Source organism: Haliaeetus albicilla, chromosome 19, assembly GCF_947461875.1.
Source record: "Haliaeetus albicilla chromosome 19, bHalAlb1.1, whole genome shotgun sequence".
In the NCBI taxonomy this organism is placed as follows: domain Eukaryota; kingdom Metazoa; phylum Chordata; class Aves; order Accipitriformes; family Accipitridae; genus Haliaeetus; species Haliaeetus albicilla.
Window position 1 is genome coordinate 18,842,586 of NC_091501.1, and position 24,341 is coordinate 18,866,926.

The 24,341-nt window shown below is 37.7% G+C and overlaps 1 protein-coding gene across 23 annotated transcripts in view; it reads left to right on the top strand.

The window, feature by feature from the left end:
• C2CD5 (C2 calcium dependent domain containing 5) overlaps window positions 1-19,248 on the top strand; it is a 70,609-nt gene extending 51,361 nt beyond the window's left edge. For 8 of the 23 annotated variants that reach the window (XM_069806623.1, XM_069806620.1, XM_069806611.1 and 5 more), the window contains 11 exons: window positions 2,469-2,532; window positions 5,955-6,016; window positions 7,060-7,158; window positions 7,566-7,655; window positions 8,438-8,525; window positions 9,604-9,690; window positions 11,804-11,854; window positions 12,868-12,969; window positions 13,808-13,998; window positions 16,866-17,012; window positions 17,741-19,248. In XM_069806623.1, the coding sequence (XP_069662724.1) occupies window positions 2,469-2,532; window positions 5,955-6,016; window positions 7,060-7,158; window positions 7,566-7,655; window positions 8,438-8,525; window positions 9,604-9,690; window positions 11,804-11,854; window positions 12,868-12,969; window positions 13,808-13,998; window positions 16,866-17,012; window positions 17,741-17,872 (1,113 nt within the window). In that variant the 3' untranslated portion in view covers window positions 17,873-19,248. Of the gene's footprint in view, window positions 1-2,468; window positions 2,533-5,954; window positions 6,017-7,059; window positions 7,159-7,565; window positions 7,656-8,437; window positions 8,526-9,603; window positions 9,691-11,803; window positions 11,855-12,627; window positions 12,682-12,867; window positions 12,970-13,807; window positions 13,999-16,865; window positions 17,013-17,740 lie in introns of all 23 variants that reach the window. The other 15 variants (XM_069806612.1, XM_069806616.1, XM_069806614.1 and 12 more) reach the window with 4 other exon arrangements.
• Window positions 19,249-24,341: the final 5,093 nt, after the last annotated feature.

A 24,341-nucleotide genomic window follows, 5' to 3' on the forward strand; every position in this document is an offset into this window, starting at 1 on the left:
AGTAAATTTTTGCTCTCCAGTCCCTTACAGGTGTACTAGGATCAAAGTAAGTAAATTGGGAAGTCCCTAAAAGTAACTTTGATGCTAGTTAACTCTCACATTACAAAGAAGTGAAGACAGGTTTCATCAAGTATTTTTTGCAGCTGATCTTAGCAGGTTTTTGTTTTAATATCATCATCTGTGTAGACTGACAGGAGTGGAATTGTATCCTCGAAACAAAAGTCATGATAGATGCTCTCTGAGGCACTGTATTGAAATGGATGAGCCAATCAGAAAATACTTTGATAAATGCAAAAAGGGTCAAATGCCTTTGTAAAAAAATACAGGATTGTGTAGGGCATTAAAAAAACCCACCAAAAAACCCAAACAAACAAAACAACTCAAAGACTGTTATACTGCAAGAGACCCTTTGGACTGGTTATGGAAAAATACTGGAAAAACATATGCCCAGCCTCCTTTTCACTTATAAAGGCTGTCAAATAGAAGAGAGAGAGCAATAATAAAAGCTTGGCATACTACTTCTGTCCAGTTGCCTCATAAAGAAGCTTGATAGATTTTAAGCAAAGATAGCTGGCTAAGGGCTGCATTATATACTGCAAGTGGAGTTCAACTCTTCTTTTTACAGTTTTGGAGACTTCTTCCTTCTACCTTATTTATTAACTGTAGTATATGGAATTGGGGGGGGATAGGAGGAGACCTCCATATAGAAGGGAAAAATGGTGCTAAAGTTGGCATGAAAAAGATCTGATGTTTAAGGACCATCATTACTGGTTTACATTATGTGAATGTGTTGGTCCTAGAATACTCATCCCTGTGTTTTGGTAGTTCAGTCTTCATTTATAGAAAAAAAGGACCTTTCATCTGTGAAACCACTTTGTCATGGTTTAACCCCAGCCAGCAACTAAGCACCACACAGCTGCTCACTCACTCCCCCCCCACCCCCCAGTGGGATGGGGGAGAAAATCGGGAAAAGAAGTAAAACTTGCGGGTTCAGATAATAATGGTTTTATAGAATATAAAAAGAAGAAACTAATAATGATGATAACACTAATAAAGTGACAGCAGTAATGATAAAAGGATTGGAATACACAAATGATGCACAGTGCAGTTGCTCACCACCCACCGATTGATGCCCAGTTAATCCCCCAAGCGGCGATCTCCCCCCCTGCCCCCCCCAGTTCCTATACCGGATGTGACGTCCCATGGTATGGAATACCCCGTTGGCCAGTTTGGGTCAGGTGCCCTGGCTGTGTCCTGTGCCAACTTCTTGTGCCCCTCCAGCTTTCTCACTGGCTGGGCATCAGAAGCTGAAAAATCCTTGACTTCAGACTAAACATTACTTAGCAACAACTGAAAACATCAGTGTTATCAATATTCTTCACATACTGAACTCAAAACATAGCACTGTACCAGCTACTAGGAAGACAATTAGCTCTATCCCAGCTGAAACCAGGACACACTTACTAGTGTTTTTGTTAAGAAATTGGGTATCAGAGACAATATTCCAGGAGCTTTAGTGAAGCTCCTGACTCTTTCAAGAGTAAAGTCATTGTTCACTGGAAATATGTAACAAAAAGTGGTAAAAAATTCGCTGCGATGAGGAAATGCTAAGAGATGCTGGGAAGGCAATTATGAGAGGTAAGGCTGTCTGTATTTTTGGGGAGGAAAAAAAAATGACTCCTCCTCTTACTCTGAAAAGAAGCAGAAGCAACATCTGACAAGGGAACCCCTCCTATACTGGAGTTAAAATATTAACAATTTCCAGAATGTTTGCTAAGAAAATGTTGGAAGTTAGAGGTAAACTTGGATCTCTTGCAGCTCAATAAGGCAGAATGAACCTAAAGGCACATGACACAGAAATATTTACAGAAGGTAGCAGGGCAGATATGGTCTCAGTCTGATCTAAATTAACAAAAGTCTTTAAAGATTGGATGGAGTAGAGGTTATTTGCATATGAAAAACTAATAATCCCCAAATTTACCTTTTCTTGTTTGATTTTTCTACTGTTCATACTAAGTAAGGTTTTTAAAGTCCTGGAAAGATTTTTATGTGTCATTGTAGTAGGCAGAGAATGATCACATCCGTATAATACAGACCTTATGAGAGCTCTAGTACTGAATAGGTCCTTAGCTGGAAGAAGTTGTCAGTTGTTGTGTGGAACCTTGTTCAGCATTTTAAATTAGTTTAAAATTTCTCTTTATCATTCTTGTCTTTATTTACTGCAGTTTCTTTGTGTTCTGTACACATTGCCTTATTTTTAATACAATTTAGTTACGGGATCTCTTTTTCAAGTCTTAAGTATACCATAGGCTGGTAGTTAAGATTTAGAGGTCTGGTTGATGGAATCCTTTTTTAAAATCTCAACTTAGCTGCCAGATATAGATCTCTTAATGACAAAGTTTTTACATCTTTCTGAGACTTCTGACTGGAACACCAACATGATTTTTATCGATTATTTCTTTTTCCAGATTGATGATACTGATGCAATGGAAGACGTACATTCTTTACTGACAGATGTTCCACCACCTTCTGGTACGTATTTTTCTAATTTATACTGTAGGCTTCAAAATGACAAAATAGAACTGGTTTTATTTTAAAAAAGTAAAAATTCAAGAGTAACAGTGGAGAGTATTCTTGAAGTGTTTAGCTTCTCAGATATACCTGTGAAAAACAAGTCATTAAACCTTTTATGGGGATTGTTGCTTATTGAAAACTGAAATAAGCAAAATATTGTGTGGCATTTTGTAGTTCACTGATTTGTTCTGTTGCTGCACATTTGTTGTTAACTTCATATGGGTGTAACTATTAGATCTTTTCTACTAGTGTACCAGTTTCTGAAGATTTTTAGACTGAATAGCTAATTTGTAGGTTTGGGGGTCAATGAAAGTAGAAATACAGAGAACAGAATGGTCTTTTAAGTTATTTGTAGCCGTATAATATGACATATTGGTGTTGTATTCCAAGGAGTTATTTAAAGTGAGCAATTTGCTATTCCAGCACTCTTGTTCAACAAGTGCATTTGTATTTTCCTTGCTTTGTGATTACCATACCGTCAATTTAAGTCTCTGTGTTCACTGCATTTGTAGTGCTGTTAAAAAAAGCAAAGTCCAAAATTATTTGGAATTCTGAAATCACCCACAGCATTTTTATCCAAGTCAGTATTGATCTTTTTCTGTAGAAAGCAGTAAAGTCAAATAATAGAAATTTTACAATTAGAGTAGTTTCTAATTTCTTCAGTGTTTTTATAGATGTATTTTTAAAAAGTGTTGCAACTCAAGAACATAGAGCTGATTAAAGTGAATAATTTTCAAAATTCAATCATGAGACTTACAATCAATGTCTTTTTACTTCACAGTACAAATATGAATGTTGGGGCTGCATTGCTGGCAATAGAACATGTGAGGTGTCTAGTTGTCTGCATTTAAAAATGAAGAACCTAACATAGAGGGAGGTGGACTGAATCACTCAATGTTTGCTTGCTGATAGGGATCATGCAAGAATGTGTATTACATTAATGTAAGAGTGAGGGGAAAAAAAAATCCCTCAGAATAGCATGCTAACAGTTCATAGTTCAAAAGCATCCGGAAAGATGTTTTTGTAAACAATACCCTTTGACGAACTTTTCTGTGCATTTGGCTCTTTGCATTTTGAGCCTACGTGCATCTTCAGTGTTCATAGAATTTTGCATCAGCATCTGTACCCATACAAGAGCCAGTTTCTTATGCTTGGTTTGTATCAGCCACTTTTTCATTTTTCTTATGTCAGGAAGAACAGCGAATCATTGCTTTGTATCAGTCTTCTTTATGCTGTTTGTGGTTGTATATCTGTAATGTCCTCCTTGGTGGAACTCCTGGATCTGGATAAGAGGCTAATGTAGTTGTCGGTTACATGGAAGTTTCTCTGTACATTTGGTTGTCCTGTCCTCTGTCTCTTGTGTTTGTGAGTTTCTCCATGTTTCTTCTGAGCATGTATCTGTTCCCTTCCTAATAATTGGTATCAATGTTTATTATTTTGAGTAATGGTGAGCTCAGAACTATTCTCGTCATAGTTACCTATTACTACCACCAAATCTTTTATTCCTCATCAGTTATCCATTGTTAGGCCCTGCTGCAGTTGATTTTACTACCCTAAAATAAGGCCATCAGCAGTCACCTCATTTTATCCTCTTTTGCAGATAAGTTATGAATATGTTTGAAGCATACAATTCTGAGTCACAGATGTCTCCACTGTGAAAACTGAGCATTTATTTTGACCTCCTTCTTCCAGTCTTATAATGATTGCATTTCTTTCAATGGTACTCTGTTCTTACCTTCAGCATATTTAGTTTCTTAAAGAGTCCTTGGTGAAGGATCTTATCAAATGCTTTTTGATGTCCGAAGTAGACTGTATTAGTCAGATACCTTTCGTCTACATGCTTGTCGACAGCTTGTGAGCTGTGACTGTTACTTAGAAAAGTGGTATTAGTTTCTATGCAGTGTCTTGTTTTTCCATCTCCCCATGAACTCCATTTTCTGGAGTAACTTCTACGGGCCAGTAATACAGGTATCTCTACTAGGCAAATTAGTAGGTCCCAGTCACTAAAAGCACCTCACTACCTGAAGATGAAAGAATCCTCTCCTCTGGTAGTGGGGTAATTTTAAGTTTTACAGTTCAATGCCAATTAGTCAGCTATTTAATCTTTTGCCTTTCCTGTTGCTTATACGAATCCTTATTTTTCATTTGCCTGTTTGTTCAATATGTCCTTTAGACACTTTTGTTTAAGACAGGTTCTCTGATGGAAAATAAACAAGGGACTCATTTTCCACTATTATGGAAATCTCCACTACTGTGGTGAACGCCGATGTGGGGGGAAAAAATAAAGGCATGTTTTCCACTATCATGTTATCATCTCTGCATATTCGTTCTGTGTCTTTCTTGGCTCTTCAACAGGATTTCTGCTTTTGATGTTCTGAAAGAAAATCTATTAATATTTATACTTTCTGCAAGCCGCTGCACAATTTCTTGTCTATCTTATTTTGTGCACTTCCATAGGCCCTATCAGATATTTCTCTTTTGTGCTCATTTAGCGATACCTTTAGATTTTCAACATTGCCTATTTGCTGTGTATAACTTTTCTTACCCTGTTGTTTAGTCATTATACTGTTTTTCTTTCGTTTTGTTTTTTTGTGTGTGTGTTTTCAGGTCTCTTAGTAAGTACTACGTATTTGCACTCAGTCTCTAGGTAGTATCTTTAAAGCATCTGTCTGTCAAAGGTTAGCTTTTCAGCTTTTCCTGTCACACCTTTTCAGTAAGTTTCCTCGTTTGTACGTAGCTTGTCTATTAGAAACTAGGCAGAGCAGTAGTGGATTTTGGGTGTTTGCCCTTTCTACAAGAATGCTTAAGCATATCTTGATGAGAGTTAAAAAACCTCTTTGAACACTTCTCCCTGCTCAGGACCAACTAGTCAGGGTTTTTTTGTTTTGTGGGTTCTGTAAGGAGCAGTTCTGTGAAGCAGTCAGGGAGCTTGTCTCACCAATTAGTCTTAATAGCAGATGACATGAGTTACCCAGTCTCTATGGGGAGTAACTGTCACTGTTGTATTTCATGCCTTTGTAGCCTCTCTCAAGTTCCTCAGCATAATGGCATTTCTGGCCTTGCTTTTTGGGGGTTGAAGAAATACTCAGAATTAGAATTCTGTAGTGAGTTATTGTTTTAGAAGTGGTGAGTTCCATCTTTCCTATCCATTTTTTCACTGCAGTATAAATGACAGAAAGCGTGTGGTTTTATATGTTATATTGTATTCTTCAGATGCTATGTTTTTTGAACGTTGGTCTTATTTCTGGTATATTATTCCATATTCAAAAACAAATGAGGGAAAATACTTGCAAAACGTCAAGTAAGGTCACATGTTTCTTTAAACATATATTTATATTTCAGTGTGCAGCATAGATTTCCCCCAATTGTTTTTTTTACAGGTTTTTACAGTTGCAACACAGAAATTATGCCTGGTATAAATAACTGGACACCAGAAATTCAAGTAAGGTTATTCAAAGAAAATTAAAATTTTTTTTCCAAATTGTGTTGAAATATGCTTTAGTAATTTAAATATATATTAGAGATCACTAATTTTGAAAGATTAAGTAAAAGGACGCTGTAAGAAAAATAGGGTATGAGAACCAGTTTCTTTGTGGTTTTTCTGTGCTGTTATGTAATAGAGAACCTGGTACAAAAATACAAAAATGAGAAAATAGGTACAGCAAATATGAACTTTAAGGTTTTGGGCATTTTTAAGAGCTTGGCTAGATTTTGAAGCCTCTTAAACAAATTGTTGACTGTGTGTCGTGGTTTAACCCCAGCCAGCAACTAAGCACCACGCAGCCGCTCACTCACTCTGATACTGCAGATCACTCACTGAGGTACTGCATATGATAACATTAATGGGTTAAGATAAATAAGAATTAGATAAATCCAATCTGGTGAGTAGAGAAAAATTCCATGTATAATTAAGTTTGAACGTTTTGGTCACATTTGTACAACACAGTTCAGTCTTATATAGAGAGAGTTAAAACAGATCTAAGTGAACTTTTATGCCTAACTGGCACAATGCAAGACTGGTTTGCAGAGGCACAGCACAAACCTGAAAACAATATGACTGCACCAGCAGCATGCTCTCAGGTAGATGGTACTGCCTGTGTATCTGTATATGATATTCCATTATTGTCTACATTGTTGTACACGATTAACATATAATTTTCAGCAGCAGTTAACAAAATATGTAGCAGGTAGAAGCATGCAAAAGCTTCCTTTATGAAGCATGCAAAACCAACATAGAGTATTTCATATCTTGCTTAATCACTTGTTTCATATATTCGTCTACATTAGTTCATAAAAAATTTGCCTTTTGTTTGTAAAATTTCATGAGCAATAAGCACTTTACTTGGCTTACTGTTGCTACGTTTTTTTCCTTTTCTCCCTGTCCCTGTTACGCATTATTTGTCTTCTTTATGAATTTGTTTTGGTTTTAATATAACATACAGGCATATATTGGAAAAAAAAAAGTGTGTTTTGTTTCTAATTCAGATGTTCACAGCAGTAAGAGTATCCAGATTAAGCAACATTAACCTAACAAATCAAACACTTAATAAGAACTTTAATGATCTCTGTGAGAATCTGTTGAAGGTAAGAATCTTATTTGAAACGTTTTTTGAATTGTTCAAATGGAAGCAAAGTAAAATCAGGCTATACTGAAAATAACATTTTCTTCATAATTACTTTTCAGAATTAGGCTGCAAAGTGTCTGTAATTAGTCTGTAAGCTGCTCTAAAGATAGATTCAGCTGCCTTAGTGTATTAAGAATTTCCAAAGCTTTTTGAATCTGAATGAGTCCTTTGACTGGTAGTGTACTCTAGAAACAAAAATAAAAAAACTGCATTCTATCCTGACTTTTCACACCTGTAGTTCGTCTTCAAGAAAAAATTACTATGTTTAGATGTTTTCTACTATGAAAAGAGTTTTGATCTCTAATTTCTCTGAAGTAAACCTTACGTTTTTTTAGACTAACACAAATAATGTCTTGTCTTCCACAGAGCTTGTATTTTAAACTACGATCTATGGTTCCTTGCTGCCTTTGTCATGTAAATTTTACAGTGGCTCTACCAGAGGATGAATTAGTTCAGGTAAGTAGACTGCTGCTTCTGACTTTTCAGCATGTAGGCATGCCAATTTTGGCCTTTAATTAACATTTGCTGCTCAGAGTACACTAGGCTAGGATTTGATTTACTAGTATGTCTGGTGAATTCTGAAGTAAAACTTAAGGCCATAATGTTCAGTGAGGAAAAAGGATGACCTACTGAGTTCACAGTTTTGAGAATCATGGGACTACGTGGCATTTCATGAGCACAGTGCCTCTTAATAGTGTGTATCTTTTTAGTTAGGTAGGAAACGAAAAGCCCTGACTAGTTATCCATTAAAAGGTGTTACCACGTACACTACAGGAATACGGCACACTAGTTTTCTAAGCATGCTGTCGTTAAAATTGTCTAATTTTTTTCTTGCTCTTTCAAGATGATGCATAGACTTCATTATTTTTAAAGAAATTGTTTTCTTTAGAAGTATAGCAGCATTCTTGTGTTCAATTAAACATATCTTTCTCTCCCTTACAAATAAATGAGTTTTTATGATTCTTTTTTATGTCACTTCACCAAGAAAGAAGGAAAGAACTGATGAACAAAATCATAAATGTGGGACAAACACTGTCAGGTGTATGTTCTAATAATGGACCTTAGTATTACCTTTTATGCTCTGCTGTGAAGGATTTTTAATATGTCTACTTAGATGATCTCTCCCCCCAACCCCCCTTATTTTTTCTATGGAAAAAGTGGTCTTGTTTGCAAAATTATTTTTGCAGATTGCATGAGAGATTAAGTTACCTAATATGCCATATATTTCTGATTTGCAGATCGCAGTCACAGCTGTTGCAATTACATTTGACAAAAACCAAGCATTACAAGCCAACAAAGCCCCTACAGAAAAATCACAGCAAAGAGGTAAGTGTTGTGAGGCATGTAAAGATAAGAGATATTTTTCTTTCCTTTTTCTTCCCCAGTACCTAATGAGTCTATGTTTTAATTTCAGTTACACATACACATTTTTACAGGGAGGTTCTATAAAATTGTAAAGTCATAACATAGAGTGTTTTAAAGGTATATATGTGATCTCCAGCAGGATGACGTACTTATCAAGTATTAGGTGTATGCTTTATGTAATAAACAAACTTACAGTAACATGAAAAAATGTTTGGTATTTCCTTATTTCATGTACCATCTTTCTTTTGAATATTTTTCTCTAAAGAATTAGTGTAACAGATGATGACATTTCCATTGTATTTGGAAACATGTGGTGTATGTCATTAGAGGATACTTGTTCTTATAAGTAGCAAATTTTGTCCTTACTTGAAGAAAGCAGAAAATAAATTATTCATAATACTTCAAAAAACCTCCCCAAAACACTTAAGTAGGTCAGTAATATTTATGGAGATCAGTGAAGCATATAGTATTATGGAGGGAATAGAAGAGACTACTGCAGTCTACATACGTCATCTTGCTAATGAAGCACCATCTTATGCTAGAAATGTATGTATGCAATCTGGGTGTGGGAATTTAGACCGAACTTTGAAGATACTCCATTCTGAAGAATGGAATTAGGTAGTAGAATAGAGCCATATGTTTCTAAAACATTAGTTATACCTTACTTCTTCAATTTTAACAGTAAATTGTTTGTTTTCTTTTACATGAAATAAATCAAATGTTACTTTTTACTGTAGTGTATAGCTAGCTCAGATTGAACTGCAGAATCAAATCTAAAATGCATGAATTGACTTAATATTTTTTTCCTGAAAATACTAAATCAAATCCTGTTCAATGGAACACAGATTCTGTTCAATTTTGCAGCTGCATTTATTGTCAGACACCTAACTGTTTATACAGAACTGCATCACCATATGTGTATGCTGAAAAAATCTATTCCAGTCAGACCTGACTAAATTGAATTTGTAGTGCTTATTATTACTGGCAGATCTTATTTTGGGGGTTAATTATCAACTGGGTATGGGTTTTTTTGTTGAAGCATCTACAGACAATGAAGACCAGCTACAATTTCCATTGGAACTTTGCTCTGATCCCCTTGCTTCTCAACCATTCCCACCAGCTAAAGGTCAGTTAAATGGAAGAATGCTGAACTATTGTTTTTTACTGATTTTGAGTTCTGTCTTTCCTTGTTGCAGTAGCTTTAAAATATCTATACTTTCACATGCTTTAAATATTCTTTGCTACCTAAGCATAATGGATATGTTCACTTCTAAAGTAAAATTTTTTGAGAGTCACAGAAGATGGTTTGGCTAATCGTTCTGTATATATTGTTTTCTAGATTTCCCGTAGTTCTTCTATCTTTGCATTTAGAGTATTGAAAATGCTGCAAACCACTGGGTGTTGGGTGTCATTTGACTTAAAGAAGTATAAATTACTTAATAATTAGGCTTGCCTCATACTGCTTTGCTTCTGTAAATGGCCCATATAAAATAACTCCATGTATTGTCAGCCTCAAATAATTAATCTCATAGTTTTAATTGTGGGAAATACTTTATCTAGCAAATACTGGTTGCTGAGCTGAGCAAAATTGCATGCGATTTTTTTTTTTTTAAGTGAAAGGAGCCTAAACTTGCATAGTAAACAATTTGTACAGTGCAGCACACTTTGGCTGTTAAACAGCTGCTTTATTTTACCTGAGGTAGAGCTGCATTTTAAGAATGATTGTCACAATTCTTCTATGACTGTATTAAAAATCAGGTAGTCATTCATTGAAATCAGCTGTCTTTATTCTCCATTGTTGGATTACCTACCCACCAAAATGGCTAGTGATAGGAAATTTAGTATCTGTGAATTACTGTAAATGTTCTCTTACTAAAATGTTAGAGCTCCCTTTTTTGCCCATTACATAAATTGTATAAAGGAAGGTGCCTACCACATTTACTTGTATTTTCAGAGGTCAGTTTAATTTCAGCAATAATATTCTTATTGCTTTGTATTTTTTTTCCTAATTTTTATGCATTTTTGTGTGCTTAACTTTTAATTGATCATATTCTGATACTACTAACCTTTCATTTTCAAAAAGAGGAGCTATCCAGAAATTCCTGACTGGTGTCTTTTTCACAGTTACTTGACTGTACTACCTGTATAATGGGCACTGACCAGTAGAGGGTAGCCTGTTCACGTATATAACTTTTCCTGATGTTCTTCACAGTCTGTATTGTACTGTACCATCACTTCAGAGGTTTTCAACTAGATAATTACTTCATCTGTCATTTCTTCACAAGTAGACTCGAGGTTTCATTGTAGTTACATTTACTTAGCAGCTTATTTAATATATCAATACCTTTTTTACATACTTTTCTGTAAGATTGTTATTTTAAAAATACTTGTGTACAACCTTACACAGTAATGACCTTTAATAAATTATCATATAATTTGCAAGACAGATTTAGTAAAGTTAATTATTTATACCAATTTATTATGTGCTATCAAACTATGTAGTTTACTATATATAGCAGATTTTTTTTCTCATTGTTGTGGTTTAACCTCAGCCAGTAGCTAAGCACCACGCAGCCACTCGCTCACTCACTCCCCCCCACCCAGCGGGATGGAGGAGAGAATCGGGGAAAAAAGAAGTAAAACTCATAGGTTGACATAAGAACAGTTTAATAGAACAAAAAGGAAGAAAATAATAATAACGATGATAATAACAACAATAAAATTACAATAATAATAATGATAGGATTGTAATATACAAAGCAAGTGATGCACAGTGCAATTGCTCACCACTCGCCGACCGATGCGCAGTTAGTTCCTGAGCGGTGATCCCTCCGGGCCAACTCCCCCCAGATTATATACTGGGCATGGCGTCATATGGTATGGAATACCCCTTTGGCCGGTTTTGGGTCATCTGCCCTCCCTGTGTCCCCCCTCAACTTCTTGTGCCCCACCAGCCTTATTGCTGGCTGGGCATGAGAAGCTGAAAAATCCTTGACTTCAGACTAAACACTACTTAGCAACAACTGAAAACATCAGTGTGTTATCAACATTCTTCTCATACTGAACCCAAAACATAGCACTATACCAGCTACTAGAAAGAAAATTAACTCTATCCCAGCTGAAACCAGGAGACTCATATTTTACTCTAAAAACTTTTTTTTGTAAGAAGAAAGCTGTTGTCCTCTACTGCATGACTCTGCTCATACATTATCTGAATGGAATTCATTTTGTCTTGTTAGAAGTCCTGGAGGGTGCAAGTTCCCACACAGGTATTCCTGCTGCTCAGAGAGGTGAGTTTACTTAGTTTAGCCATATGCCAGAACAGAATGAGCATTCTTGGGATATTGGTATACTCTTTTTGGATGTGTCTTAATCCAGGAAGTGTTTACTAGTTAACTGAGAATGCATGCTCTGGTGTGGCTTAATGATATCATAATATTTTGATGTGTTGTGTAATTACAAAAGTCAGATTTGTTAATAATAACAACAGTGTCTCTGTCAGATATACTGATATCACTTTATCTGACAGAAAATTAGTTCCCTGAGAGAGAGCTTTTTTGCTTGTCTTAATTTGAAGTTAGCATGTGTTCCTTCCGTTTCTTCAGAAAAACGAAGAAACGGTGTTTGCAAAACATTTTTTTTAAGATACGCAAACACTTTTGCAACTAATACCAGAAGTCATAGCAGAAACAACTCTACTTCTTATTGTAATAATAAAGGGGGGGGGGGTGTGACTGTTGGAGGGGGGGATGTTGGGGGAGGGAGGACAGCATTTTGTAAGGAAAATTAATTTGTGTTTAAAACTGAGGTGTTGTTTCAGCTTGTGACTCTTATCCTCATCACCAAAGCTTTTTTTCAGTCTGTAGGTTAGCTGTTGATAAAGATAGTTAGGAAGTTTAAATCCTGATCAGCAGCTCTTAGTGAGGAAAAGAGTAGCAATGAAAATTAAAATTAAAAAAGGCTTAAATAAAATTAAAGAAGCCAGAACTTAATACCTAAAATGAGATTAAAAAAAAATAATCTAGCATAAGTCATTAATGACTGTATTTGCATGTTTTTTCAGTGATGAAGTCCCAGTCAGGCAGTTGGTTCACAGCTGGGACATCACCAGAAATCGGTACACTGGTTTGGACAAGTCCAAACCTATACTGTAACTTTTCCTTTAAACAGACCTGGAAAGGGATGTTTGTTCTCTCTCAGACACAGATAATTGCTTCCTCAAAAGGAGCATTGAGATGAGCAAGAGACATCATCCATATTTTTTTCTTTGTTTTTTCTTTTGTTTTTCTGTCTGTGTTTTCAGCAACGTCAATTGATTACAGTTCCTTTGCAGACAGATGCAACAGCTGGATAGAGCTCATTAAACTGAAAGCTCAGACCATAAGGCGCGGATCAATTAAGACAAGTAGGCGGCTGTTTCTACCACGTTATGATAATCTGAGACATATCTCTGATTTCCCAGTGGTGAATAGTGGAGTTTCCTGCCCAGCAATAGTATTACAGATCACGTGTAGAATGAATACCTGAGTGTGAAAACTGCCGACATTGTTACTGTCTTTGTAAGCTAATATAGGGTTTATGAACCAATATCATAAAAAGCAAAGTACAGTATTTCTGTTCACTTAGTAAAAATTAGTTATCAATAAATGTGTACGCCTACTAATTATATAACATACACTGCATGGATGTAGGTGTATGTATGATCTTGGAAAATTTTTGGTGAGAAACAGGAAGCAATCACCAAGGTGACAGTCAAGGCAATGGTCACTAAATTAGCAAGTGGTGAGTTATTTTTCAGTAGTTCTTTGGCCACAGGTCTGACTATCTTGCTTAAATTAGCAGAGATTAATATCTGTTTTAATGGAAAATGCTGCACTGGGGAAACACAACAACTTTCACACTTCCTATAATTTGTTCCTCCAGCAGAATACGTATTTCAAAATGTTGGCACTTTTTCTTTACCTTCACTTTATAACTGATTGTTGTATGTGCAGCTACTTGCCTCGATGTTTTCCTTTGCAGGAATGCCACTCTTCCAAATAAATTCCATTTCAGCTTTTTGTCTTCTTTTGCATGCATTGCATGATAATTTCCTTTCTCACATGATATGGCTGAGCATCACAGGCAGCTGAATGTTGTCACCAAGCTATTTGGAAACCATAAAGAAGAGTTTTTGTGTTTTGAGAAACAGTAATCGATCTTACTTTATAGTTACTTTCTCTTCTTTTTCCCCATCTTTTTAGCTGCTTCACTTGATAAAGCAAGTCCATTGGCTGAGGGATACTTACGGCACCGTTCTGTTCCGTCATGCACCAATTCTACCGTCTCAGTTGTTAAGATGACACCTCTTTCTTTTCTACCTGGGGCAAAAATAACCAAGTATCTTGGGATAATCAACATGTTTTTTATAAGAGAAACCACTTCTTTGCGTGAGGTGAGCTGTATATCAGGGATTAGCACTTTTTGTTAATTATAATAATCAAATAATAATATCTGAAGAGGTTTGAGTTGAGGTATGGCACAGCAAGGGATTAAGAGCTTTTGTCACATGAGGGTAGGTGCTGAATGGGGAATAAGTCACATTGCACCGTTCTTGTCATTAAGCATATAGAGCTGCTTTGTGTTTGGCAGTGTTAGGAAGGGGTTACTTAACTGTTGCGATTGCTGTTGAATTTGGATGTAATGCTAAACCAATGAGTTCTTAAACAGAACTATATGGAGAAAATGGGTCTTTGACCAACAGTGATCTGAGATCATTTGAACCTAAAACTGAGATTAATTTAAATGCTAAAAAAAAAAATAAAAATAATCCATTCTTCTCTCATTTAGCAAACTCAATGATGAACTTTCACAGTGTATTTGTATTTTGGAATTCTTTGGTTAACAGAAGGTTTCCTGTATCATATATAACTATATTATGCTGAGTGTTCTCAGTAACATAGCTCTGTGTGATGAATGCCTAAGACGTGCCACAGAGTATATAACAACACAACCAGCTTAGAGGGTGTAGCTAGTCATACTCAAACACTGATCTCCAGTCTGGATCTGGACAACAGATAGTCCTCTGAGAATGCCAAAATGCAAGACATGTTCCTTATCATTTTCCTGTCCTTTTGGGAAGTAGCTGCATCCTTCTGCTACAATTTCTGGCCACAGAAATAGAATGTACCTCTTGGTGGTTTGTTAGTGCTAAAGAGTATGCCGTTTCTTGGTAATTACACATTGATAAAATTACAGAGTAGATGTTAATAAAAATGATCAGCTTTCATAAAAATGCGTTGCGAGCTCTCTAGAGAAACTTTGATCAGAAAACATTTTGTTTGGATCTTGCAAGTTATGGCCCCTTTTAACTTCAGAAATCGATGTGAAAAGGACAGCATTTTCAAAAGGATGTGTATGGTATGACCAGGGAAATGGTTACATGACATTTCTGTACTAACTGCAGCTTCTGTAAATACAAATTAACTAGCTGATAACCTTTGGTATCTATGATAGCAGATCCCAGCAGAGGTAGGTTGCTCAAGTATTTGATTCAACTCCTCCATGAAGTTGGGACGGTGGTACAGTTTCTGTGATACTGTCAGTGTGCTATTTCCAGCACCCAGGGCAGCTAATTTAAATTAATTTCATCTGCATAGGCTGAGTCACAAACCAGTTTTAATACTAATTGCACAGTATTGCCCTGAGGCTGTAATGGAGTCAAAACAAAGTGGTCATTATATCAGACTCAAGCAATGTGTTTCAGATTCTGCAGGGAAACAGTTAGCAGCATTTGTGTTTGTATTGCTTTGTATTTTGCTTATGGTGGTTTACAGCATATTGAGGCCCTATGAATGCTTTCATAAGCTGAAATACACACCAGACACTGTGCTTCAAAAGTTAATGATAATTTTTAAGTCCAATTTAACCATTGCTCTTAGGTTTTGCCGTTTACAGGTGAATATTTATAATCTTTTGTTACCTGTTGTCATCAAATCTTATCTTTGGTTTATAATATTACAGAATCCGTTCCACCTCACTGCCTCCCGCCCTGGTCAGTTGCTGTAACTGTTAAAACACTTGGACAAAATCAAAATTTCTTGAGGAATTAAAGACTTGTGTTGAAATTTTGATGTCTGGCTGCATTTGACTTCATTCATGCTTTATGTTTGGATTGGTGAAATTATACTTGCCCTTTTGTTTGTTAATTTTCATCCAAGATATGTTTTCTTATGTCTTTATGAGTCTGCTTCGGGGTAGATTATAGTACCCAGTAGATATGAGGGCAGCCTGTATTTGTTGAAGTTCAGCTTAGCTAGCCTCTTCTTCTACCTGCCTCTTTTATCTTCTCCAGTGGCACACACGCATGTTGGAAGTCTAGTGGTCTTGCCTTTCACTTTAATTTTGAAATTTTACAGGTATTTTGAACCAATAGTGAGCTCTCTTTCATCAGTTTCTTTCCTCATTTTTTTCTGTGGATTTTTTTTTTTGGTTGGTTGCCTGGTTTTTGAGGTGGGTTTTTCCCCACAATGTAGTTGCTCACATTCTTTCATAAGGATTATTTAGGAAAAAAAACATATTTCACTGTTTTCCTTCTCCTCCTTTCAGAGCAATTTAAATTATTCAGCTTGGCACCAAAGAAGTAAAAATCCCCCACAAGCGCCATCAAGTCAAAAAAAGTTAATGAAAAGGGATGGCTAGAAGTTCTTTTAGGCTTCAGGGTGGGGGGGGAGCTTGAATAGCTTGCTTGTCAAGTCTCTGCGCTGTCCCTTGCTTACTTGTATTTTGAGGGATCATTTCTTTAGTGAATGTTGAGAACTAATGACAGTGATTAGCATACATTAAGTTGCAGCAACCAAAGGTGGTGGCCACTCCTTACCAGTAATTTCCAAGGAGTCTAAATCTCTTTTAATCCTCAGTAGAAATTATTCTTTATCTGCTTCCCAGTTATAAAAAAAAAATGGGCAGTATCCTTCCTGATGAAAGAAAAAAAGTCATTATTCAACTGTCATTGGAATATTAAATGTTCCTGCAGAGGTGTAGGAATATCTGAAAAGTGTCTGTAATATACTGACTGAAAAGAATACTAGTGACAAATGAATAAGCTACTTGTGATTCTTTTCCTCAAACAGTAAGTTCCATTGGTCTGATTTTTAACTGTGACCCATTAAACAGTGCATGGCTTTTAAGTTCTGTACAACATACCATTTAGGATTCACTGAAATATTCAGCTGATAAAAATGTAGGAAAAGTATTCAGCATCTTGTAGCTATACATAACATAAAATGTAATTTTGTTTTGTTTTGTTTTCCCAAATTTTAGGAGGGTGGTGTCAGTGGTTTTCTCCACGCGTTTATTGCTGAAGTGTTTGCAATGGTGAGAGCTCACGTTGCAGCTTTAGGGGGGAATGCAGTTGTCTCATACATAATGAAGCAGTGTGTCTTTATGGAGAATCCAAACAAAAATCAGGTAAATTATGAAATAACAGTGCTATTGTGATTAGTATGACACAAATACACATTTTATACACTTAAAAAACTGCAACCCTGTAGAGCCATGTCTGCATAACGCTTCTGGATCTCTCATTGTTATCTTTGTTTAAAGAAGCCGAGAGCATTCTTGGACACCCGAGTTAACACAAAATTACAAATATGCTTCATAAATACCCAAATGGGTAAAAATACTAAGTGTACTAGAATGAAGTAAATTTCAGGAAACAGTTGAACAGTAGTGCTGAACTTAACTTAGCTTTTCTGATGTTGTGGTGTTAGGATTTTTATCCTAAATCCACATGAAAATACCTGGAGTTGCTGATATAAAATGCTCTATTTTGGACATAAAGGGACAAACTTTATTAGTAAAGATGACAACAGAATATGGTTCTTTTGGTACACAAAATATGTTCAAAACAATAGTGAAAGCAAGTACAGCTACCCAGATATTTCATTTGTGGTGGTCTTACAAGAATCTGTCTATATGTTTGATAGCACACAAGTGAGTGGATATAAAAGAAAATATGGTATAGATTGCCTCACTAATAAATTCTAATAATTTGTGCATCTCCTGATCTCTGTCGACTTTCTTATTATCTGTGTAGTTCTATCTTGCTGATATAAGTAAACATAAAATATGTTACTATTTAATGTTTGGTAACTGTGTATTGTTGTTGTTTTTTGGTTTTTTTGGTTTTTTTTCAGGCTCAGTGTTTAATAAATGTCAGTGGTGATGCGGTCATCTTTGTACGTGAATCTGAGTTAGAAATGTTACCAGTACAACCTTCTACGGTTGTTTCTCAACCAACAAGTTCTGGAGGAGATGTCACAACATGAAGACAGAAAAAGTGAGATAGTCTTTGCCAAATATAAAGATTATTTAAATGTGGGAATGTTTAGGTTTGCATCTTCAAAATCAGTATCTCCCTGTAACATTAATAGCCAAAATCCAAGACAATCACTATACTTTGTCCTTTAACTTTATGTAATAGTCAGGGCAGCATATTGGCAGGTATGCTCTGATTCTTTTGTTATTATTACGGGCCCCTGTGAAACCTAGACAGTAAGTGAAGCACTGATAGGAGAGTATGGATTAAAGTAGTAGGCATCACATGGAACTGTGAAAGTAAACAAAAATTCTGCTACATTTTTCAGCTGTTCAACAGGACCATGATAAGTTGTAATTCAGAACCATTTCTGAGTTTGCATATTGTATTAGCTGATTCTCATTTTAAAAAATAAAAGAGGGGTTGGGGTGGGTGGGAGATAACTGAGAAGTCTGTATTAGCAACCTTTGCCGAAGGAGCAAGAGATTCGTTGTGTGTAGGCTAAGAAAATGTGGGCTGAAGTCTCAATTTACCTTAGATCTTAGAGTGTGAAGAGGAAGAAGCAGCACCAAAAAGTCACAGTTTGAGTTTCTGCACACTGAATTTCTGAACTGCTGATCTTTTTTTTTTTTTTTAATTACTACTATGCACCATATGTTTTGGGTGGGTGTTTGGGGGGGGGGGGGGGGGGGTGTTTTTAAAAAGGTGCCAGACCATGATGCTGTGTTCCTAATCATCCCTATGGTTAAAAAAAAAAAAAGTACAAAAAGTTGCAAAGTGTGTTTGGTGCTATTATAAGATGTTCGCTTCAATATTGACAAAACGGATCCTTTTTTTATGTAAGATTCCGTGGAAGAATTGTCCTGAGGCTCATTTTCTTCAGGCATGATCTCTTGCAAGGATTACATAAACAGTCCTTCAAAAGTCAGTTATACCAGAGGTATACTCCAGCTTCCCTTCGTTTAATAAGTTGGAAATGCCTGGCTAAATGGAGACTGATGTATGTTTGTGATGCTAATTTCTGCAAGTTGGTTTTGTTTGTGTTGTTTTGTGTTGTTGTGTCCGTCCCCCCCCCCCCCCCCCCCCCCCAGTACAGTAGCTGGGAAATTAGGGTACTGCAAAGAAAGGAAATTTGTCATTTCCAGTAAATGTCATAAAGGCGGTGATATTCTAATGTAAAAAATGCAAAGTTTGATTTGAAGATGCATTCTTATTTAATTCTGACAATACCATATGTGGAACTTGAACAAACATGTAAACTTGAATGTAAATATTCTGCTTAGTGTTGAAATTAAGCAATGGCATGATTATTTGTTAAAACTAATTATTTCATTGTAAATGAGCATGAAAATCATTCTTGCACAATAAATTTCTTTATAAAATTTACTGCGTTTTTGTATGTGTAATAGTTAAATGTGTATGCTGGATACATATTAAAGATGTCCCACCCCCATTCTCCTCAGAGGAATATTTTTTGTATAGAATGTTACAACCTGCTTATTTAAAATTTAGAGAGTTCATTATCTTTAAATATAAAGTGTTTGAATTAGGTGCTTACCAGAACACTTTACTCATACAGTTGTCTTCCGGAATTGTTGCAACCAAAGCTGCCATAAATTAAATCGCCTGTAAATAGTTGCAGCTCTCTTGATTATTTTGCAAGGCAAATCTTGTTCCCTTTGAAGCTGATGGCAGAATATTAATAACTTCAGAAGGTCTTGGATGTGCCACAAGAAATTGTTTTCAGTGTATATTCAGCATGGGAATACTCTCTGAAGTAGAACATTAAAGCAGCTGTTCGTGATTTTGTTTGTTTCATTTGTTTTGGCGGGTTTTTTGGTAGCTTCTATGGAAGTATTAATGCCATCTTTTAATTTCTAGCTGTTTAAAAGGTCACAATTTCTTCTAGTGTGTTTCATTAGGCATAGAGGAGGAGCTTTCTCATCTAGAAATTTTAATTCTTCTCTAATTACTATTCCAGAAATGACAAACATGTTTTTTAACTCTTACTAATTAGGATTTAGCTTTTCTTAATTGGTCCAGCTGAATAAATGTAACCTGTAGAAAGTTGTACACTTAAACTGCTTTGATTGTTATTTTCTTCTTTCCAGTGTAAAAAAAAAAAAGGGGGGGGGGGATGTGTGTACAAATCCATTGTCATTTGGTACATTAGATCTCATACATTTCTCAGAGGCAAAAAAAGGATTATATAAACAAACCAGGGAACTATTTGACTATGTAAGGGAATGAAAACTAAAACACGAGTTAAAAATTTATGTCATTAGTGCACAAAACGCCTTTGAGGAGCTGTGTGCCTACAATGCAAGTTGATTTATGTTCCTTGCTGAGTTCAGAATGACTGAAAAATCATACAAGGTACCTTGGTAGTTAACGACTTCTACCCCTTCAGTCATGACATAATAACAGAGTTTTGTTGTGGGAGAATCATTGAAGTTTCTGCTGAAATGGGAGCAGTTAATGCAAGATACCCTGCTCTTTATGTAATGGGAATTCCAAATGTGCGGAGAAAAACGGTACCATTTGGGATAGTTGTGAGTCGGACAAACATTGCTTTGTCAGGAATTTACTCTGAGAATAGCTGTTTGGGGGTAGGAGCTAATGCAACTTGCTTGTACTAGTTTTGGCTGGGAAAGAGTTAATTTTCTTCACAGCAGCCGGTATGGTGCTGTGGTTTGGATTTGTGACCAAAACTTGGTTGTTAACACAGGGATGTTTTAGCTAGTACTGAGCAGTGCCTGCAGAGACTCAAAGCTTTCTGTTTATCGTGCCGTCCCCTCCTCAGCGAGTACGCTGAGGGCGGGTGAGAGGCAGGGAGGGAATGCAGCCCAAACAGCAGACCCAGACTGACCACAGGGATGTCCCGTACCGTATGGTACCCTGCAGTGCTGGGTTAACCCCCAGCATTGCTGCTTCCTCTTGACTTGAGGTATCCAAATGACAGAGGGTAGAGTGAAAGCAGCCCTGTTCCTCTCTGCAGCCCTCAGAAGAACCACTAAGCTTGGGTTTGAAACCTTCAGGTCAATATTGGGAACATATGGGCTCGGAACAGGGCGTCGGGAGGCAGGCTGACGCAGTAGCTTAAGCGTTGAAACACTCGTTTTTAAACTCACGTCGCTTACGTTAGTCACGACAAGGCTGACAGGCTGAGGGTTTCCAGTGGCAGGAAAGGACTCCGTCTTTCTGCGGCTCTTCCTTCCATGTGCGGGCTAACTTTCTTCCCAGGTTTTCGAGAAGACGGCTGCAGAAACCCTGCCTGGAATGAAAGCAAGCCGGGCTGCTGCTGCTCCTCAGTACAAATGACCCCTTCAGGTAACACTTTTCATTGGTATGCCTCGAGTGTTTCACAAAACCGGTGGGTAACATTTCTCAGCTTTACCGTTGAAGTAACTGAGAGGTGCGAAGCAGCGCGCCGAGGCCGCGCTGGGGGCAGCGGGAGAAGCAGGGCTCGCTCCAGGCATTGAACCGCCGTGCTGGGGAGTACAGGGTGACAAATGACAACCGGCCAAAGACCGATTCGTGGGGTGCTGGGTCTGTTGTCATTGTACCTACGTGATGAACGCGTTGCCTGAAAAATGGACCTTAGTCTGCACCAGTATAGCTGGAGTTAATGATCTTAAATAAAAATTGACTGCGTATATCAGTCAATGGGCAAATTGCTGAGTAGAAGCTGGAGTCTGAAATTGGTGATTTCGTTTTTGGAAACGGGACTCACGTTTCAACTGATTTGCAGGTTTTTAGTGTAAACATGCACATACACATTAAATGATGCACATTTATTTTTGTTGCAAAAGCATTTCTATTAATGCGTGTAGAAATATCTCCTTAAATTACAGGGAGGAGAGGAGCTAGGGTGATTACAATTTTGGTTTTATTTTCCTTAAAATCAGATGTCTCTAACATTTCAATCAAGGAGAATCTTTGCGTGGAAACCTTGTGAGATTTTGGAAACATCAGAGTAATTACAACCTTGTGAGCGGAATGTTCACTCCTGAAGAGCTTTTAAATTTTGAGGGAGTGCAGCCGAGCTTGGTAAGCTTTGAAGAGATGCCATTACCTCCCGGTGTGCACTCTAAAAGCCAGAGGAGTAAGTGAAAGCACTTGCAGACAGCAACCCTTCGTATTCCTGCCTCCCTTCTCTGCCCAGGCTACCTGTGCCCTCTCTGTAGCCGTGTGGCACCTCCCCTCCCTGGGATCCTGCCCTGGGCTGCGCTTTCTTCTTCCTTCTCTCTCTGCCCCATCTCCGGAGGGTTCGATTAACCACAGGTTAGCAACAGCACAGGCGCTCCTCTGCATGGAGGAGAGGAGACCGCCGTGTTTAAGTTTGGAAATTGCAGATTCTGTTCACACTTCTCACAGGATAGCAGAGCTATCTGCATTGCAAAGCTGCAATTCAATTTTCAAGCTTTTATTGAAATTGGTGATCTGTTTATACTTTGGTCTCAGTCCAAGGGTTGGTGCCGTTTGCATGAGTGGAAACGGCTGAGAGAAGGTGAAATGGAAAAGTTGCTTGTTATTAAATTGTCATAATCTCCCACCTCGGTCTTCCCCAGTGTTCAGATCTTGCCCTTGCGCTGCGTCCTATGTGCTTCGTTACCAATTTACTCTGTCAATTGAAGTTCTGTGTGCAGGGTGATCGGAGTACACTGGTCTCGAGGGATCTCTCGTTCATGCCAGAAAGCTGCAAACAGGCTTTTAAATTGTCACTTTAATTTTACATGTATCAACTGTTAAACTTACCCAGAGGCCACGTGAAGAGAATGAAACTTGGCAATAATGCGTTCACACCACCATTTCTGTTGACAGTGTCAGAGCACTGTTTGTTGAAGGTGAAATGCTCTTGTGTTTCAAATACCGTTCCTGGTTTTGACTGTTTCCACAACTAGCAGCAGAGCACATCTGTGGGCCAGCTAACAGCCCAGGAAGAATTTGGCGTCTCCAGACTATTTCCCTATCGCCACTGTAGAAGAAGAGGGGCTGAGATAAAGAAGGGAAAGGCAAGACATGGGGTAGATAAAAGAAAGTAATGTGGGCAGGAGAAACAAGGAAAGAGCACAAAATGAAGTTGAGTGTCTACCAACAAAAAAATCACAGGAAGGAAAATAGCTGATTGGAGAGACAGATAGATAAATGACTCCCTAACCAAAATAAACAGGAAATACTGAAAATGAAGTATGATAATGTGTTGTTTCAGCAACCGCTACAGTAATGTCTTGCTCTCATGTGAAACTTTTCATCATTAGGGCTTGAATCACTCTGCAGAGATCTAGATCGTTGTCCAGATTTACAGCGAGGGGCAACAAGACTGACTCACAGGACTCAACCTCTTGAATCCTCCTTTGAGAGCTGCTATGTTTTACCACAGCAGAAGACACGGCTGATGGTCTGAGGTGTCCCCACTGCACTTCTGCATGTGGGAATCATGGTCTTGCTGAGTTAAATGTCACAGAACAGTGTCTAGTTCTTTGTCTTTTTGTCTTGGAGGGGGTCACTGTCAAATATAACTGCACTTCTACTCCTCTTACTTGAAGGAGAATAGCCATATTTTTGTACCTGGCTGGACAGCTATGTCCAAAGAAAAATCCCTTATCTGATATAAATCTAGGCATTGTCTGTAGGCTTTGTTTCTGGAAGTCAATGAACAAACCTTTTAGTGTGCGTTAGACATGCACATATTCTCTGTGTGTACATATAAACGTTTCCACCTTCAAGGCAGAAGATTGTCTATGCCATTTTTCACACCTCTGGACACACTGCCTTTTTGGCTCTACCTGCCATGACAGTTCCAGCCTCTGCCTACAAAAGGTGCAGTGTGATTAGGCAACCGTTCTTCATGTACACAAGTACATAAGGTCCAGGTAAGAAAGCTCCCGTTTTCCTCTTACACCTGCAGGACACAAGAAGTGTTCTTGACAGGGTGTGACTGCAGTGTCGTTTCCAGCAAGAAATCTCTATTAGAGGTATGATACCACTAGATTTAGGTAGCATGCATACCTATGGAAAATAATCCAGAAATTACAGACCGAACGCAAATCAACAATGTTATGCTGTTGACGAGAAGGAAGATGCCACAGGGGAAGGTAGAAGGAGAAGACGTGTGAAATACTGCTGCTGCTTTGCTTGCAAATCAGCAGGGGTGCTGTGCCTGCTCTTGACAGGAGCTCTTCAGGAAAGACGTGGGCCCAACAGAGAGGAGAGCTCCAAAGTTTGGTAAACGCGATCTGCAAGAAAAGGCTGACTCAACTGGATTGAGTGAAATAGCGAAGTGGCTAACCATCTTCAAGGGCTGTTTCCTACGCCTGCAGCAGATAGCCGAGGAAGTAATGGGCTTGAAGCAGAACAGGAGGGGTTCAGGCTACGTGCAGAGGCACAGGTTTGCGGTTGTGAGGAGCGGGAAGCACTGACGCGTTGCCTGGGGAGGTTAGTGTTATCCTCCACCAAATGCCGAGGAGAGCTGGTTG